Source organism: Aulonocara sp. 'chitande type north' Nkhata Bay, linkage group LG10 (assembly GCF_057382095.1).
Source record: "Aulonocara sp. 'chitande type north' Nkhata Bay isolate Kocher_YH1m ecotype deep benthic linkage group LG10, A_spYH_male_GT1.1, whole genome shotgun sequence".
Taxonomy (NCBI): Eukaryota; Metazoa; Chordata; class Actinopteri; order Cichliformes; family Cichlidae; genus Aulonocara; species Aulonocara sp. 'chitande type north' Nkhata Bay.
The window spans coordinates 1,457,675-1,475,014 of record NC_141353.1 but is presented as its reverse complement, the minus strand read 5'-3'; the positions used below and the strand labels follow the sequence as shown (position 1 = coordinate 1,475,014).

At 43.3% G+C, this 17,340-nt stretch overlaps 1 protein-coding gene across 2 annotated transcripts in view; it reads right to left on the bottom strand.

The window, feature by feature from the left end:
• The window catches only part of LOC147319981 (vacuole membrane protein 1-like), a 51,384-nt gene that overhangs the window by 26,987 nt on the left and 7,057 nt on the right, over positions 1 to 17,340 (bottom strand). For both annotated transcript variants that reach the window (XM_086307748.1, XM_086307747.1), the window contains 4 exons: positions 17,189 to 17,279; positions 16,030 to 16,140; positions 3,544 to 3,768; positions 498 to 629 (listed from right to left, as the gene is read on the bottom strand). In XM_086307748.1, coding sequence (XP_086163874.1) covers positions 498 to 629; positions 3,544 to 3,768; positions 16,030 to 16,140; positions 17,189 to 17,279 — 559 coding nt within the window. The remainder of the gene's footprint in view (positions 1 to 497; positions 630 to 3,543; positions 3,769 to 16,029; positions 16,141 to 17,188; positions 17,280 to 17,340) is intronic.

Genomic DNA, 17,340 nt, shown 5'->3' with positions numbered 1-17,340 from the left:
AGCCTTTGGAAATCCACATGCATGTTTCTGTTCATTCCTCTCCCTCTATTCATAATCGCAAGAGGGTGGAAAAATAAATATTTAGACAGAGTTGTTAGGCATTGTTGAAACATTTGCAGAGATGTTAGACATGAGAACCCAAAAAACCCAAAGTCAAACAGGAAATTACTCAACGAGGGCCCGGATATCGCGGGAACATTTTACTCTAGTGCATCATTGCTGTTCCCTTAGTCACAGCATTGTGAAAGCGCTGCAGTCTTGAGACACCGAGGGGAGGATCAAACACAAACACACGCAGGTTACAAAAGCAAATTTGCCACATCAGACGTGACTTTTGGTATAGAGCAAAAAAAATGTGATGGAGTGATGAAGGCAAACGAGCGGAGAGGAAACGACAGAAAGATGTGCGATGCAGGAAAGAAGGAGGTAGGAGAGGGGAAGTTTGATTACAGAGAATGATGATGAAGATGATGAGTCTGAGATGAGCAGCGTGTCACCTGCGTGGCCTCTGCCTGGTCCAGCATTTCCTCAAACTCCTGGTAATCCTCATCATCGGGTTCAGTGCCAGACAGCCGAGCCGCTCGCGCCATGAAGTACGGAGGCAGCTCTCCGATGGCTGTGCCCACACCCTGTTCACACACGTTTCATTCATGTTTATACTCATCGTGTGATTTCATATATAACACACACTTCTGTTATGTCAAAATCTGCAATCGACAGAGCTTCTGGACAGATATCTCAGATGTAGAGCGCAGTTATTAAAAACACTTATACTGTATCCAAGATCTGCGGTTAAGTGATGCCACAGCTTTAAATATTAATTATGCCTCAAGACATCTGGCTGTGAAATGACTTTTTGCTACGCTAAATCATTCCATGTTTTTCTTGCCTTCAGACGGTTAATAGACATGAAATATCAATATCCACTATGCAAAGCAGCTTGCGATGCTTGAGGTCGGGGATTTGAGATCAGTGCGCTTAATGGGAATAAAACGGAAAAGATTTACAAGAAATAAATCCGGCAGATTATTAAACAATCATGGATACGTTAAACACGGGTCCAGGGTGTGTGAAACTCCTGGCTCCTCCTCTCCAATCTGCAACCTTTTCAAGAAAATTTAAGATGCGCTAACAAATCTGGGGGAGAGGGAGCTCGTCCAAGCAACCAGAACATCCAAGTCCGACAGCGACAATGAGCTTGTAGCCATATGATTGTGTGATTGTAGGGGGCTTAACAGGAAGAAAGCGGAAGTGATTTGGGGGGGAAATAAATCCTCAGCACTTCAGTCGGTTCACCAAGTTCATCCACCAAAACATGAGAACAGGGCAGGAGTTCGGAGGGGGGAGAGAGCGGGTGAGGGTTACAGACTTAATTAACACAATGAAAACAGCCGCCAAGAAATGCTGCGTTTTTGGAGTTGCTCACAGCTCATTAGTTTAATGTTTCCAGGCACAAAGGAAAAGTATGCGCAAAGCCGGGGACAAGAAGATACAGTTAGTTTAAGTTTCAGATGACAAATGGGTGATTTCGAGATTTACCACATCCCGACACCCTTCGATGCACCGACAGCAACGAAAAGAAGAAAAAATCCTTTTGCACTTCAGTCGTCTCATTGGAACACAAAACAACTTCTCCCCCAGAAGGATATAACTGACTAATCGCAGGCACATTACTTGTATGTTGCTGGATGGCTGGAGCCAGAAGATGATTAGTAGGTAGTTAGCAACCATGGCAGCAACAACAAGCCCAAACAATCATTCTCGGGAGGCGGTGCTATCCCCAAACCTGGCAAACTCGATCTTTAATCTGGACACCCTGTTCTCTTGTTAACACTGGAGTCTTTGATGAAATGTGCCAGTTTTTTTCCTCATAATGGAGATGTGTCTTAATCTCCCTGGCAGCTGCTCCATTCAGCAGCTCTGCCTCTGTGTGTGAGCATTGTGGCCGTGTGGGTTTGTGTGGGGGGCAGCGAAACGCGTCTACCTGCACGGCGCCGCTCTTAAAGTGGACCTCTGAGCTTCTCTGTCCACCGAGCACAGAGAAGAAGAGACAACAAAGAGGACAGAGAAGGTAGGAGGGGAATCACACGCGTCTCATCAGCGACGTATCCACAAGGTGGGAGGAGGAGGGGAAATGTTGACGTGGGCGCTTTGAAGCCGTGGGTGCGACAGGTGTTTCCAACTGAATCGCCGACAAGCCTCGGCCGAGGTCGTGCCAGGCTGAGGTTACAAAGGGGCAGTGGTTGGTTGGTAGTGGGTGGTTATGCATCCGAGGGGATTGGATAGCACCCCCCCCCCGCCAACACACACTTGGATATCGCTGCTCGTAACACGATGCTGCAGCTCGACTGGGAGAAAAATGCGACTCCATTTTGAAAGCAGAGAAACGACCGTGCTGCACCAATTAATAAAACATGCACACCTTTTTTTTTTACATGCTGGATCGGTGTGTGTACACATATATGGTAACACAAAGTGGAAGGTTGGAGGGGACGTTTAAAGTGAAAACGGATCAAATAAAGATCAAGTCAAAGGACCAGAACTGCATAATTATATAAAATAAAGTTACGTAACGAACGCCGGTCTGAGCAGGGAGCCCAGTTCCAGTAAAGCCTCGTAGCTGATAACATGCATTTCCCCCTCATCTCTGAACCTTCCACATTAAGAGGAAAAGGGAAATGGACAACAATGATCAAAGTCATCTAATGTGTCAGACGCCAAGTTCTCTATTCTCCGAATGTTCAGCAGGTCCACACGTCACTGAGAAAACGTAAACTAAAGCGCACATAATCGAGCGTGACTGTTGTGTTTTTGTGTGCAAGTTATCGTCAGTGACTTTATAAAAACTCACGCAGACCCACGCGCTCTGGAAGTGGACGCTGCTAATACGAGACCTCCAAGTGTTTGAAAAGCAGCTGTTTTCATATAAAGAGATAAAAATGTTTCTGACGCACGTCTGAAAAAAACCTCATCGATTGAAAAAAAGAGATGTTGGTCTTTGCAGCCGCAGGGTTGGTTAGAGGTGTGAAACCATCGATGCTGGTTAGGGGAAATTCACAGGAAGGAGCAGGGGTTTTCCAAGCAGACCAGTTATCAATGAATACATTTGCACCCAGTTTTAATGCACCTTTGTGTCGTTTCTGCTTTGAGTGTGAAAGGTAAAAAAATGCAAGTTAATTAGCATAAATTAGCATAACCTTTGATATGGCCAGAATGGCGCCAAAGAGTTTAAATAGTCTGTATTAGGATTCGATCTTCACCAAGTTTTGAGCGTGCTGTCCTTCAGGTTTTGGTGCGATTCTGCGTAACGACACCCACTGAATACGTCTACAAAGATGGTTTTTTCTTAGTTCATGAGAAACTGACATTTAGCAGACATGAGATATCCCCCTGTAAGCATCACAAACACTGAACACTGCTACGAGCTGTGGCTAATATGAAAGGTTGCTGCAAACTGTGACTGAAACGGAACGAAAGGTTTTTAAAATGTTCTCATCTGTAATGTCCACAGCTGACGGTGCCTGACGTGTAACACACACTCACCCACATACAAGCTTCCAGACGGACTTTAGAGAGGATGGTCCACAGTGAGACTTTTCCCTGGAGCGTCTCTGACCCCACAGCTTCCACACCCACCTGCTCAGCACCAGAATCTGATGCTGGTGCTTCCTGTTGGGGACAAACTATTTGTTCTGGATACGGTGGCTCGGGGAAATCCACAGAGCCGCACTCGTAGGCCGCCAGGGTCACCGATGCTATGTGTGGTCCCTGGAAAAAGAGAAAGACAGAGATAGAGGCGGAGAAGAAAGGAAGATAAAGTGAAAAGGGAAAAAAGAGTGGGAGTAAGTCTACCTGAGTCAGAGAGGAAGACCCCTTTGTTATTAGCATAGACACCGATTGAGTCAAATACTGAGGAACAGAAAGGCAGTTATCCGTGGGCCAGTATCGCTCCTGTGTTTTATAAAGATGGGGAACGTTTGACTGCAAACTAGCATGACGAGTGACTCTTCCGTCTTTCCTTGCTGTGTGATGCCAGTAGGAAATGTTGAAAAGCAAAGCTATGATCACGTTTGAGTTGCCCTTTCAAACTAAAAGTGTCAGCACCAGAGTGGAGGGCCCCACATGGAAACGATCAAAGGTGGAAACCAAAGCTGAGAAACCGTTTGGTGCGCACACACTCGACATCTCTGTACTTACTCACCCACCAAGTTTGGCAGCGCAAAAAAAGATGAACGATTTTGGGAACAGTTCAGGGTGACGTGTAAAAAACCCCGAGGTCAGCCTGACTCGTCCAATCGAGTCATTTTGCTCTTCTAACTGTATTTTCATCATTTTTACAGCTTTTCTGATAAACAAAGAGCTCATTCATACCAAACCACAGGAGGTAGATAATAGATGAACAATTAAAAGGCAGAAAAATGTGGTTTTACTGGGAGAGTTATTTTTAATAAAAACTTTCAGTTTCATAATTATTTATGACAGTCAATATGTAAACATGTCTGCAGTTTCACACATTTCTTACAATGTATGAACTACAGCAGCATTTCTCTGCCGTGTACAGAAATAGCACACATTTGCACGTCTTTTTCTAATATTAAAATATCTTCGGTATTAAATGTGCAAATAAACGTCTGTACAGTGAAAGAAAGATGATTTTCACTGGTCTGCTCACTAAAGATTAAAGTGGGCTGTATGTGGCCAACTATATGAGTTTGGTGGTGCACGGGTTCAACTTTGGATCCAGAAAAACACAAAAATGAAAAAACGCCAATAAGATCAAAGTATTGCTTTGGAAAAAAAACAAAAAACAGCTCATTGGACAAAATAAACAACATTAAAAAACAAAACAAAAAACACTTTTTTATTTATTTGTTCCAGTAACTTTTACAGGGTTTGCTTTGTGGTATTCAAAGAAACAAAAAGAGAGCAGCTCTGGTGTGTTTCATTAACACAACAGTTTCTAAGCTGGTGACCAGCGTTTCCCACTGATCAATACATCCAGTAACGTGTAGCCATACCTGTACACGCGCAATTACAATAATTAAGTAATAATAATGAAGGAAAAAGAAAATCGTCCCACGTTCTGGATGTGCTGCTGCCCGACAGGAGCGACGCTAAAGACCTGCCGTCTTTGCTCTGGTTTCCATTTCTGCCTCAGTGAGGCTTCCAGGAGTATAGAGACGTGTGCATGCTCCTGCCCCAGCACCCAGAATGCTCCTGCCCCCCCAGAATGCTCCTGCCCCCCCCAGAATGCTCCTGCCCCCCCCCAGAATGCTCCTGTGGAGACTGAGACTTAAACTCGGTAATATCAAAACAAACATTCACCACATTTCTGTCATGATGACATTTGACTTAAACAGAAGCAATTTAAGGCAAAGAGCTCTTAATAAAAAGGATTCATTTGACTTTGTTACTGTTTGAATCGACGTGCTGTTCTGCCGAGGCTCTGCTGGCTGAAGACAAAAAGTGTGAAAGAAATCCGCTTTTTAAAGTTTGCTATCTGAAAATGACACAGAAACAAAGGGTTGGTGGTTATTCTGTACAGGATGATAAGATCATCTTGATCCAGTTTTCTACAAACAGGAGAGGACGGCTAACTTTAAAAAATGCAGTCAGTTACTTTGTAGGTCACCAAGTGAACTTAAAAAAAATATTCCCACTAATATATGCACATGTGATATAAAGCAAAACCTTTGCATTACCAGTTACTACCCAACCGTCTCTCTAATACAAATAAAGACAAGCCCACGAGTAGGACGGTGTGACAAAGCAGCATGTATTTACAATGTCTGTGTGTGTGTGAAGGAAGGGTGCTCCCAGTGACGCACAGGGGCAGTTTGGCATCACGCAATGCAGCACAAAAGCAATCTGGCAAGCCCAGGGTGGGGGTGGAACTTCCGAAGCTGCATGGGACAAGGCAGGACAGGACAGAGTGGAACGTGGGAGGGCAGGAGAGCGGCGTGTGTGAGGCAACAGGAAGCTGCCATGTCTTCTCTAGGAACTGTGCCCTCTTAGATGACACAAATGTTAGTCACACTAACACTTCATATCAGCCTCCCAGGACCTGCAGGGGAAAATGGATGCTCATGCACTGGTTACCAAAGCACAAGACAAATGAGGAAAATCTTTAGTGACCCAGAAAGAGAAGCCTAGAAACTCCCAGCACTGACCCAGTCAGCCTGGATCCTCCCCTGGCTCATTTCCTGCCTCACCGACTCTCCAGCCTCAGATACTTAACACAACTCATGTGTGCAGACAAAGTCATCAAGCAAGATGTTTTTGTGGACAGGAAAGAAAAAATTCCTCTTGTTCACACCTCCCTGCTCTATCTTGGGTAACGTTTGTTTACCAAACACACACAGAGAGCCTGCCAACGGAGTGACTGCGAGAAGTCTCTCGCTCTCAGCCGTTGCTGTGTCACCGCTTCTCAGCTTACACAAAAGTCCAGTCCTCTCATGTTGTCCAGGTGATTCAATATTAATCTACGGCCCAACCCACGACTGTCAGGGAGCTGCTCTCCGTCTCGTTTGGCCTTTGACTCGATGACACATATGAACAAATATGCCGATAGTAGTAAATACACAGGAATTTTCCCAAGAAAGCGTTCTTCTGTGCCGATCACTATTAACCTCCTAGGACCTGCGTCCACGTATGTGGACGTCACATTTTGGGTTGTTCAGACCAAAATACTAAATCTTGCTCTACAAGGGCCTGATATCCACTTACGAGGACGTTATCCTGCCCCTGTGCGATCAAAAGTTAAAGTGAATGTATGTGGATCTCATTTCTCTCAGAAACAAAAATCAAGTTAAAAAAAAGAAATCAGGTAATTCTTTGTTTTTACGTGAATCAGGCCCCAATCAGCCCAAACAGCAAAGAGAAAGTCAAAATGCCACGAAAGAGTTCAGGTCTCAGCAGGTTAACAATGATAACACTAAACAAATAATTCTACCCAAGTCACTCTTCTACCTCCATGTTTGTTTTGACATCTGCCCAGTGCTGAAGACGTTTGCAGCCACCATATTACACATCAGTTCTGACAAAGCTCCTTTCTGACACAATGGGATCCATACTGGAGCATTGCTGGCATTCCTGTGGTGACGTGCAGAAACCAGTGCCTGGGATCCCCACTCCTGGGTATGAGACTGGACTCGCTTTGGATCTGGGGTGTGTGTCTGAATGCGTGGTGACCATATCATAAATATAGAGGGAGTGGGAGTGCACGGTCGAAACATAGAGCAAGTGTCAAATGAAACAAAATATATCAGTGTGGGATTTTTAAAATCTAAAGTCAGTGTGAGCCGCAGACCCTTTTTACCCCTGATGCTGGTAACAAAGACACAAACATCATTCTAAGTGGAGACTTGGATATTTTTAGGAGCCCTTTGTTTGTTTTAATTGAATTGAAAGTTTTTATTGTCATTACAATAATATAACTGTACAAATAACATAAACCGACAGCCAGAGAACGATGACACAGACAGTCTGAGCACAGACACCAGTTCTGTAACTGTAACTCAGCTTAGTGTCATGTTTTTGTGGAATTCAGAGCATCAAACTCTGAGCCTGCCTGGAAACCAACCTGCACAGGTGTGGTCAGTCATTCAGTTTGCCTCCTGCTACGTTAAACCTAAATATTTCTGGAGTTAGAAAAACAAAATGTAGGCAGCAAAGTGTAGCATCCCATAAACAATGGCTGATATCTGTTATATGTAGTCTGTGGTTCACAGATATATACATAGAAGAATGTATGCAGAGAGCCTAACATGATGACTTCATGTGAGAATGTAGTGGACTCTACGTTTTATTCATTCATAAGCGAACGGTACATTATTATAAGTTTCATTATTCGTCACAGTGCATGACAACACTGTGTTCCCATTAGCACGCAGCGACACACGACCAGCACATTTGCAGATCATATATAAACACACATTATTCTCCTTCTCCTCCATTTTTGGTATTTTAAAATTGTTCACTAATAAAAATCGCATATTTTCTTCTCACAAATCAAATGTCAAATCACTGTTCCAGCCACCAGTCACAGAGCCGACTCCTTGTTGGTCTATAGTGGCAAATGCAGACGCTTTCGTGGCCCAAACAGGACATTAATGGGTGACCATAAACTGAGCACTTTTCAGTGACCACGACCGCACGATAGTCCAGTTATTAACAGGTCACTGTGGTTGTTAAGGGCCATTTAAGAACATTAGACATGGTCCAGCCAGCATAACCTGCTCACCGCTTCTTACAGTGGAGACTGCTGGAGGCAGCGCAGGACAAACATTAGAGGTTAGTTCGTTCTGAAGAAGCCGTGGTTGGGATCTCTGAGGGAGGCAAGAGAGCTCGGGAGAGAGGCCAGTGATGGAGCAGGGAGGGGGGGAGTACACACACACATCCAACCACAGGACTCTGTGTTGAGAAACACTCACAGAAACAAAGTTTAAACAGAATCAGCTTCAATCAATTCAAATGCTTTTAGACTAAATTTATAGTTAATACGCTGGATTCAATATTTTTACCAGGATCCAGATTTGTTGTTTTAAATCGATTACGGTTGAAGGAGTTTGTTCTTCTAACGTCTGAGCAGCAAAACAAATGTTCAGAATGAAAAACAAGTTTGCTGCATTTTTGCTTTTGCACTTGAAATTAAATCACATTAAAATTGATTAAATTAAATATTAAATCTGACCGAAAGTAACCAAGTTTAGAGTCCAATGAAAGCGTTTTTTAATTTGGAAAGATTTTAATTGGCCCATATCACAAGTATCACTGATAGTGGAGAAATTGTAATTATTTGTTTATATAATCCAGTGTTGGGAAGGTTACTTTAAAATGTATTCCACTACAGATTACAGATTACATGCCCCAAAATGTATTTTGTAACGTATTCTGTTACGTTATTCAGTGAGAGTAACTATTCTGAACACTTTGGATTACTTAACATATTACCATGCTTTTTACAGCTACATGAATGAACTATTGCTGTGTGATTTATTACTATTACTGAAGGTTACTCTCCACACCAACACCAACTAAAATGTATCTTTCATTGTCATTTATAATTAAAGCACGATGTACAAATATCACTAACGCAGGAAGACAGACTCCTGGTACCCAGAGAGAGTCCTTATCTGCAGAACATGGAGTACGAGTGAGCGCCGGCCCAACAGATCCACCTGAGGGTGCATGAATGAAAAGCACCGAGTGACCTTTATGAAAGAATTTCATAACAAAACTATGCTTGAAAAAAGCTCAACAGCCAGTCTGCCAGCAGAGCTCTGGTTTGGTCTGGTCAGGTTTGGCTTGTTCTGGGGTTTGTTGGTGCCATTCCAGACTGGCTACACACTAAGCCCACTTTGGCCCAGGGTTTGCTTCCTGTGGCTGTGTGTGGGTGCGACTGTGTGTGGGTGCGTGTGTGTGCGTTTCAGAACGAATAGTTGTTGTACTTAGTATTACCAAGACTCCTGGGGCCTCTAAGACACAGAGAGACGCATGCTTTAGATAGCTGAGGTGAGACAGTTAGGACGGAGAAGCCATTAGAAATACCACACACACACACACACACACACACACACACACACACACACACACACACACACACACACACACACACACCCCTCTCTGGTATTCTTTTTGAAAAACTTTGGTGAAGATGAGTAAGTCACAAGATGTTTGGGCATATTTATGTCTCCAAACTAATGAAGGAAACGAATTACTTAAAAGTCATGAATGAAAGCAATTGTGCTGCGTACTTCTCACAAATTTTTCCCGTTTTTTCCCCACAGGAAGTAAAAGTCTTGTTTGCAGTTATATTCCAGTTTCAGTCATTTCTGTAACAGCTGCAGTGTACACACTATCGAGATGTAGTTAAAAATGAATGGCTTTAAACTGAATTTAAGAGGCGTTGCAATTAAAGGGAAAGATCCATTACTTCAGAGCAGCAGTGAGTCAACAGCACCTTTTCAAGAAACTGAACTCGATCCTGATGTGTCACCCATGTTCTGGTTCATGAGTATGCAACGTATCAGTCGTCTCTTTGGCGAACAGAGAAATAATGTGCCGGTCATGTTTGAACATGTGTGGGTAGAGCCAAGCAACTTCTTTCATGGCAACTTTTACATACAAATTAAACCCCACGAATTAGAAGGTTACCTTTACAGCTGTCCCAGGAGCTCCCTCAGCTAATCAGCTCTCAAACAGCTTCACACACACACACACACACACACACACACACACGGGAAAAAAAAAAAACAAGCAGTGGAAAATTTAGACCAGGTCCGACTGCCGAGCAGCGTGAATCACAGCTCAAACAAAGCACCCAGGTTTCTGTCTAGGTGAAGGTGAAGGTTTCCTATTGTTTGCTGGATGACAGCAGGACTCGCATCATGCACCAGCTCCACAGTGGCCAGGAGAGTGAGCGCTACGGTATCTCAGGAACACACGACCCAGTTATTAGCTCAGTACACTGGCTTTATTAGCGGACCGCACTTAACTATACAACAGCAGCTGATCCATAAAACTGTGCGACAGTGGCAGCGACGACAACTCGGGCCAGTGTGTGGAAGCCACGCTCGCAGACCTGCTCAGCACTCAGTGATAGTTGGCACTAATTAAAGCTTTGCTCCTGGTAATTGCCCACAGACAAAACTTAATTTTAGGAGGGTTGCTGGGGAAACTCTGTATATTCTGCACAAACCTCCTGTGCAACCTATAATTTAGCAATCCTAGAAGAATCTCAATATAGAAAACTACACAATGTTCATTTATTTAGACGATCCGCTGGTTTTATTTATTCACATTGTTTGGAAAACAAATGATAAGTCGTATACAAACATGTATTTTTTGTTGTCGACTCGTTTCTCCTTCTAACTGCTCAAATGTGTGCACGTGTTTGCACCTCTCAGTCACAAAGTAAAGACAGAAGCTGCAAAAAAAAGACGACCCGAGTTGTTATTATGTAAACAGAAATGTGCTTCGATTATAATGACTTTAATTCATTGTTTCTGTTGACTTAACATCGAGCGCAATCATTTTCATGCTGCCCATAATGACTTAATGGCAACAGTCATTACTGAAGGTAATTTAATGGTGGATGACTCAGATGAGCTCTCTTCTAAAGTATTTACGACGTTCCCCAGCTTTCTATGTGAACCCCGTCTCAGTGAGAACTCACACAGCAGTGACAAGACTCGTCACTCATAACTTTAAAAAGTGAGCCGGGACGAAAGCTGGTCCCGCTCGTCACAGCGATCGCCACAGTCGTTTCGGTGGACGTGTGCACAGGTGCAGGACTTAAAGTGTACACACACGTGCACTTTTGTAACGCCTTTGCGGCCGCTTTCATAGTCTGCATTGTGAGCACCCACCCACGACCTCCTTTCTCAGAGCAGCTGGATAAAGTACACTTGATGATGTGCCAAGTGTGCCTTTCCCCCTTTTCTACGGCTGAGTTGCAGCTTTTTATCTTTCTCCATTAACCAGTGCTGAACCACGCACAATGATCTCCCACAGTCTCAGCAGGATGCAAACAGAGTGGAGACACGGGGTAGCAATTGGCCATGTCAGAGAACAGAGGAGCTGCCACTTCTGTTCTGGTTTCATTGACTGGGTTGGTTTGCCTATACAGGCTCAGTACCCCCCCCTGCTGGAGCCTCCGTGCTGTTTTCACAATGTTGACTGCCTCCCGCCAGTTTCGAAGGAAGTAGCCTAATAATATATGATGTGGTGTTTTATTTCCAGCTAATCTATTAGCAGTATAGGACCGGCATATCAACCGAAAGCTCGCCTCTTCGACTTCCTACATCAGAGTAAACACTGTGGCTGATGGGAAAATGTAACAGTTACTGCAGGAGAAATACTTGTAAAAAAGAAAAGTTATAGAAACCACAGTGTCATGTGTGGGGTCACATGAAAGCAGTGCTGAAAGGGACCTCGGTGACATTTAAACTTTGAAGGAGGCACATTTTTCTACAAATTCACATAAAGATGCACCTTTTACAGTCCTGTGATTTTTACCCGCTGGCTGCTCATATACACGACACCGTTAAACATTTGTTAAGTAAATAAATAGATCAGTGTCCAGTTTATTCTTTATAGAGACCGTTTTTTACATTAACATTACACTTCTCATCATTCATGTGAATATGTGAGGAAGCTACAATGTTTTACAATATGTTTTTTTACAACCGCAAAACTGGATACAAAATTACAACTCTATTCTGAATGTGTGTGACTTTTCCTGCATTACAGACATGTTAAGGCCGCTTGCACCACCTACTGACACTTAATAAAAACAAAGTCACACCGTAGTTCCCCCAGCGCTGTTTTGAAACAGCAGGAAAGTATTGTTTGTAAAAAAATTTGAATTTTAATGTTTAGATTTAAATTTGAACTAAAATAACCAGAGGTGGGACCAAGTCATTGTTTTGCAAGTCTCAAGTAAGTCTCAAGTCTTTATCCTCAAGTCTCAAGTCAAGTCTCAAGTAATGTCAGGCAAGTCAGAGTCGAGTCTCAAGTCACTGGTGTAAAAGTCCGAGTCAAGTCACAAGTCTGAAACTTTGAATTTCAAGTCCTTTCGAGTCTTTAAAAAAAAAAAAAAAACGAAAAAATAATGTTGCAGTTATGCTAAATGTAAATATTAGACCATGTAATTTTAAAATCTGTGTTTTTCTCAACACATGACAAAATAGTGAACTTAGAAAATATACACAAATTGTGAAATTGCACCTCTTTAAAATGCAGCTCAATTAAACCTAGCTCCAAGAATAATTTTCACCGACAGTTCTGAGATAAGCTGCATGTTATTCTTGGATGCGGTTGTAGGACCAGCTTTAAAATCGCATGACAAAAATATCATACACATTAAAAAAAACTGTATCACCGACGTAGCCTGGACAACATTTGCTAGTTAGATGAAGTCAGCTATCTCATCGTAGCATATTTATATGCATATTTATAATCATACGGTTCTTGTGAGTGCATACACTCGTGAAGTTTAGTAACTTCCGGTCACTGCAACAATCCCAGGTACAGTTTACCGACGGATGGGTGCAGGACCTTGAAATGCACCGTGTAGAAAGTAAAGACCATCGTACGTATCATAAGTTTACCAGTCTCACAAATCGTCTTCATAAATACACATTCGTTAACCGTTTATTAATAGGACCTTTGAGCTCAACGGTAATTAATTAGTAGTGGAAATAATTTCTGGTAGCATCACAGAAATGTAGCAGTGACAATAATACTGTATGCTGTAATCGTACTGGGCAATTAGTGATACAAAAAACCTGTTTTATCCTGTGAATAAACGTATATGTTTTTGTCAATGTACCATAATAACAGAAGCGAAACGCAATATTGTGTCAGGACAATTTACTATTTATGCACAATAAACAAAGGAGCATAGCGCGACAATTTCTGTTCAGCGCCAGACTTGCTTGTAACCTATATCACTAATTATGTTATGAAAATGACGTATTAACTACTAAAAAACACTGACCTTCGTGTAAATGCTTGGAGCAGATTAACCTGTGAGCTGGAGGGTTCTGGGATGTTATATTTTGTCTTTGAATGGCTGCAATCCAGGCCATCCGTCGCGTCTTTGTTACTTCGGAAACATGGCTTGAACAATTTCTCTTCAACGACGTAATCCGATAACAACCGATCTCTTTACCCGTCGGCTTCCCGTGGCTGTCATGCGACCGGCTATTGCAGTTAATGATACAACAGCTTCTTGACATTTTTGTGTTTCTTTTTATCGCTGTATAACTGATTTCAATTGAAAGCCTGCGTGCGCTAGTACCGCTTGCCACGAGTTCCCAGAATCCTTCGCGGTTCTACCCGTGAATGACGTCACATTTTCAATATCTATATAATATGCATGTTAAATTTTATATTTGGGGTAAAATATCAAGTCTTTTCAAGTAAACCGGTTCAAGTCCAATTCAAGTCCCAGGTCATTGGTGTAAAAGTCCAAGTCAAGTCACAAGTCTTAGAACATTTTTTCAAGTCAAGTCTAAAGTCATAAAATTAATGACTCGAGTCTGACTCGAGTCCAAGTCATGTGACTCGAGTCCACACCTCTGAAAATAACCTCAGCTCTCAGGCAGAGCTGCTGGCATACAATTACTTTTATCATCTGCATCTAACAACGATTTAATTACTGAATCATTTTAATCTATAAAAGGACAGAAAAGATCTAAAAATGTCTAAAATTCCTTAAGTGGCATCATCCTTGATTTCGTCTTTTTAGACAACAATTTAAATGTGTCAGAGCACCACTCGAGTAAACATCACACTTTTTACAAGCTGAATACATATTTGTCATTGTTTTTCTTTAAATAAGGCTACGTTTAATATCCATCAATATCCTTTCATAAAATCGTTGATCTATCAGCTCGTCACAGGAAGCACCTCCGTTACAAGCGGTGGCGTCTTTCCCAAATGTTGTTGGTAGTGATCAACACTGAGAGCTCACATGAACTCCAGTTCTGCCTTTTCAAATTGTCATTCCTGCTTATAAACACAATGGAAACTAGGCCCAGAAAGGTCACGCAGCATGTGTTGGACTTAAAAGTTTGTGGAGGCATCTTAGCGAGTGCTTTGCACTTGACCCACTTACTATCACTGACCCAGTTCCTAAAAACAGAACAAGAAGCCTGCTAGCTTTCTCCAGTGCTCACTTACCACTTGTCAAAAATATTTTTTCAGGACCCAGAAATCTAGAAAATCACAGAGTAATCGACGCGGCTCATTTAGCAGCGCTTCTACAGAAAAGAAGACGCATAATTATAATTCTCCAAGGCCACTTTTGTACTTTTTGGATTGGCCAACACCAATTAAAATTTGGATAGGAGCCAATGACACAAATGCGACGTGAAATAAGTAATCTGTTGGCAAATCCCTGTTTGCCTTGGTTTGAATATTCTTGCCTGATCACGATGTTTTTTGTCAGTGTTGGAGTCATATCACAAATTGCAGGTTTGTCAGTAAGCAGCACTTCCTTCCTACAGTGAAACACTAAATGCTTAAAAGTAATTCTGTTCAAACTATTTTTATTGGAAATTCTGTACATTTGTTTTTTAAGTCATGAAATTCTTTGGTTAAAAATCACAGTATCAGCTCTCGAGCAACAGTATGAGTCAAATCTCTATAAAAATGCGCACGAGCCGCTCCAGCAAGGATCATCAAGTTCTGTCATGAACCCGGTGACACCACCGCCTGCAGTAACGACCACGCTCACTAGATGGTGACATCTTACTGGCAAAGAAAGTGAGCCGGACCGCTATTGGACTAAAAGAAACCAGAGGAACGCCTCTCAAATTACATTTCAGAGCACCAGAGTTGGCTTTTAAAAACAGCAGCATGGAGGACACGCACTTCAAAGTTTCCAGTTCAGCTCCACTGGGTCAGGGCACAAGAGTGTGACGGTGGACTCCTTGATGACAGATGGACTGAGAGTAGTCAAACAAGCAGATGTTTGGGGACCCTGCGCTCGTCAGCGCTAGAGACGCAAAAGCCAACACGCCTGGCACTAGATTAAAAAGAGAGATGAAGAGAAAACGGGGAGTGTGCGGCGAGGAGAGGCACAAAGAAGAAAGTAAGAAGAGGGAGTGAAAGTGAGAGTGAGCGGCACGGTAGGGAGCAGGAAAGTGGGGAGAAAGGAAAGAGAAAGAGCTCAGATCGGGGGAGGGAGAGTGTTTTTATCCTCATGTGCACTCAGTCAGAGGGGTCACTGAGTGCGATTGTTCCTGGACTGCCTGTCAAAACAGCGTGGCTACCAAAGCGCCTATTCACTGTGAAACGCAGACGCACGCAAACACACATTAGCACACTCACGCCAAAATCTCTTTATCAGTGCTCTTATTAAAAACAACTACTTGACAGCAGCATCAAAACCAGCTTTTTTAATACCTGCGTCACAGCACCACCATCATCCAGCGGCTCTGAGCCCTGTCACAGGCATGCACAGACAAGTGAATAACTGCAGCGTGAAAGAGTGAACACTCACACAAAATGCCGTCTTACCAGATAAAGGAGGAAAGTGTGCAAGCCAGTGCCAAGACCCACAGAGGAGAGGATGCCCAGACCGACCCAGTAGGCACACCACAGCGTCTTCTTCTCCATGTAGCACACATACTGCAGAGGCCAGAGAGAGGGACGGTCAACCACATGGCAGAGACACATGCACAGAGTGTGAAGAAAACAAGAAAAGGGGAAGGGGAGGGAGGGGGTGTGCACAGTGCGAGCAAGGAAGGGACAGAGTGAGAGGAGGTGAGAGTGTGTGAAACAGAGGGTCCTCTAAAGGCTGGGAGAAAGAAAGAGGGAGAGGAAGGAGAGTGAGGGAGAAACCTGAGGTTGTTGAGTTTAAAGGACAGAGCTGTAGGGTAGGAGTGTTCAGCACAGAGCACCATTATTCTTTCCTGGTGGCAGCCAGCTCTTACACAACAAGCAAACAGAAGAAAGCCAAGATCTCTCCTTCTCTGTTCATCCCCCACTATCACTCCATCTATCGCTGCTGTTTACACCGCCTCCTGGAAGCCCGGGCAGGTTGTTTTCAGGGGGAAGCATGGAGTGTGTAGATTACGGGAAGGGGGGAGAAGGTGGGGTGGGGGCTCTGACCAGTGACTCCATTTCCCAGGAAACCCAGGAACACAACAACAGCACATACGCTCTCTGGCTTTACTGGCAGGATTCGGGGAAGCAGTGCCAGCCAAGGGAGATTGTTACATGTAGTTACTGAGAAGTGATTACACAACTCCATGACTGTAAATAACGCTGATTTTCTTCCCCCGTATTCCAGGGGGCGTTAAAAACAGCAAAAATGTGAGCCGTCTCTGGGGGATTGTACAGCACGGCATGCTGCATCTGGGCATTTAGAAGCATATTTATGAGAAACTGGCAGATACAACCAAGCACGTTTATGCAAATATCAGCTGTCAGACAACAACATACTACTGTCAGATGAAACCACAGATTTCAGGCACTCTACAGCTGATGTGGATGCACGGGCAGGACAACCCTGCAGCAAATATACATGTTGCATTCAGTGCTGCGGTGGGCTAAAGGTGAGGAAATATAATCATCAAAAAAGTGACTGCCACAGGACCAACTACGTTAATAACCTCCTTGCATATGAATAGTTAGGATACGCCAAGAAATGCAATATGTGCAGAGTTTTAGTCACCTGGGTGTGTGCTCCTTCAATACGATAGGCAATGGAGAGGAGGGTCAGCAGGGTCAGCAGGCCAAACACAGTCTGTCTCTGCTGCCAGAGCCTGGGTGAAGAAGCAGCGAGTGAAGGTAGACAAACTTGAGACGGAAGTTGGTGGAAAACAA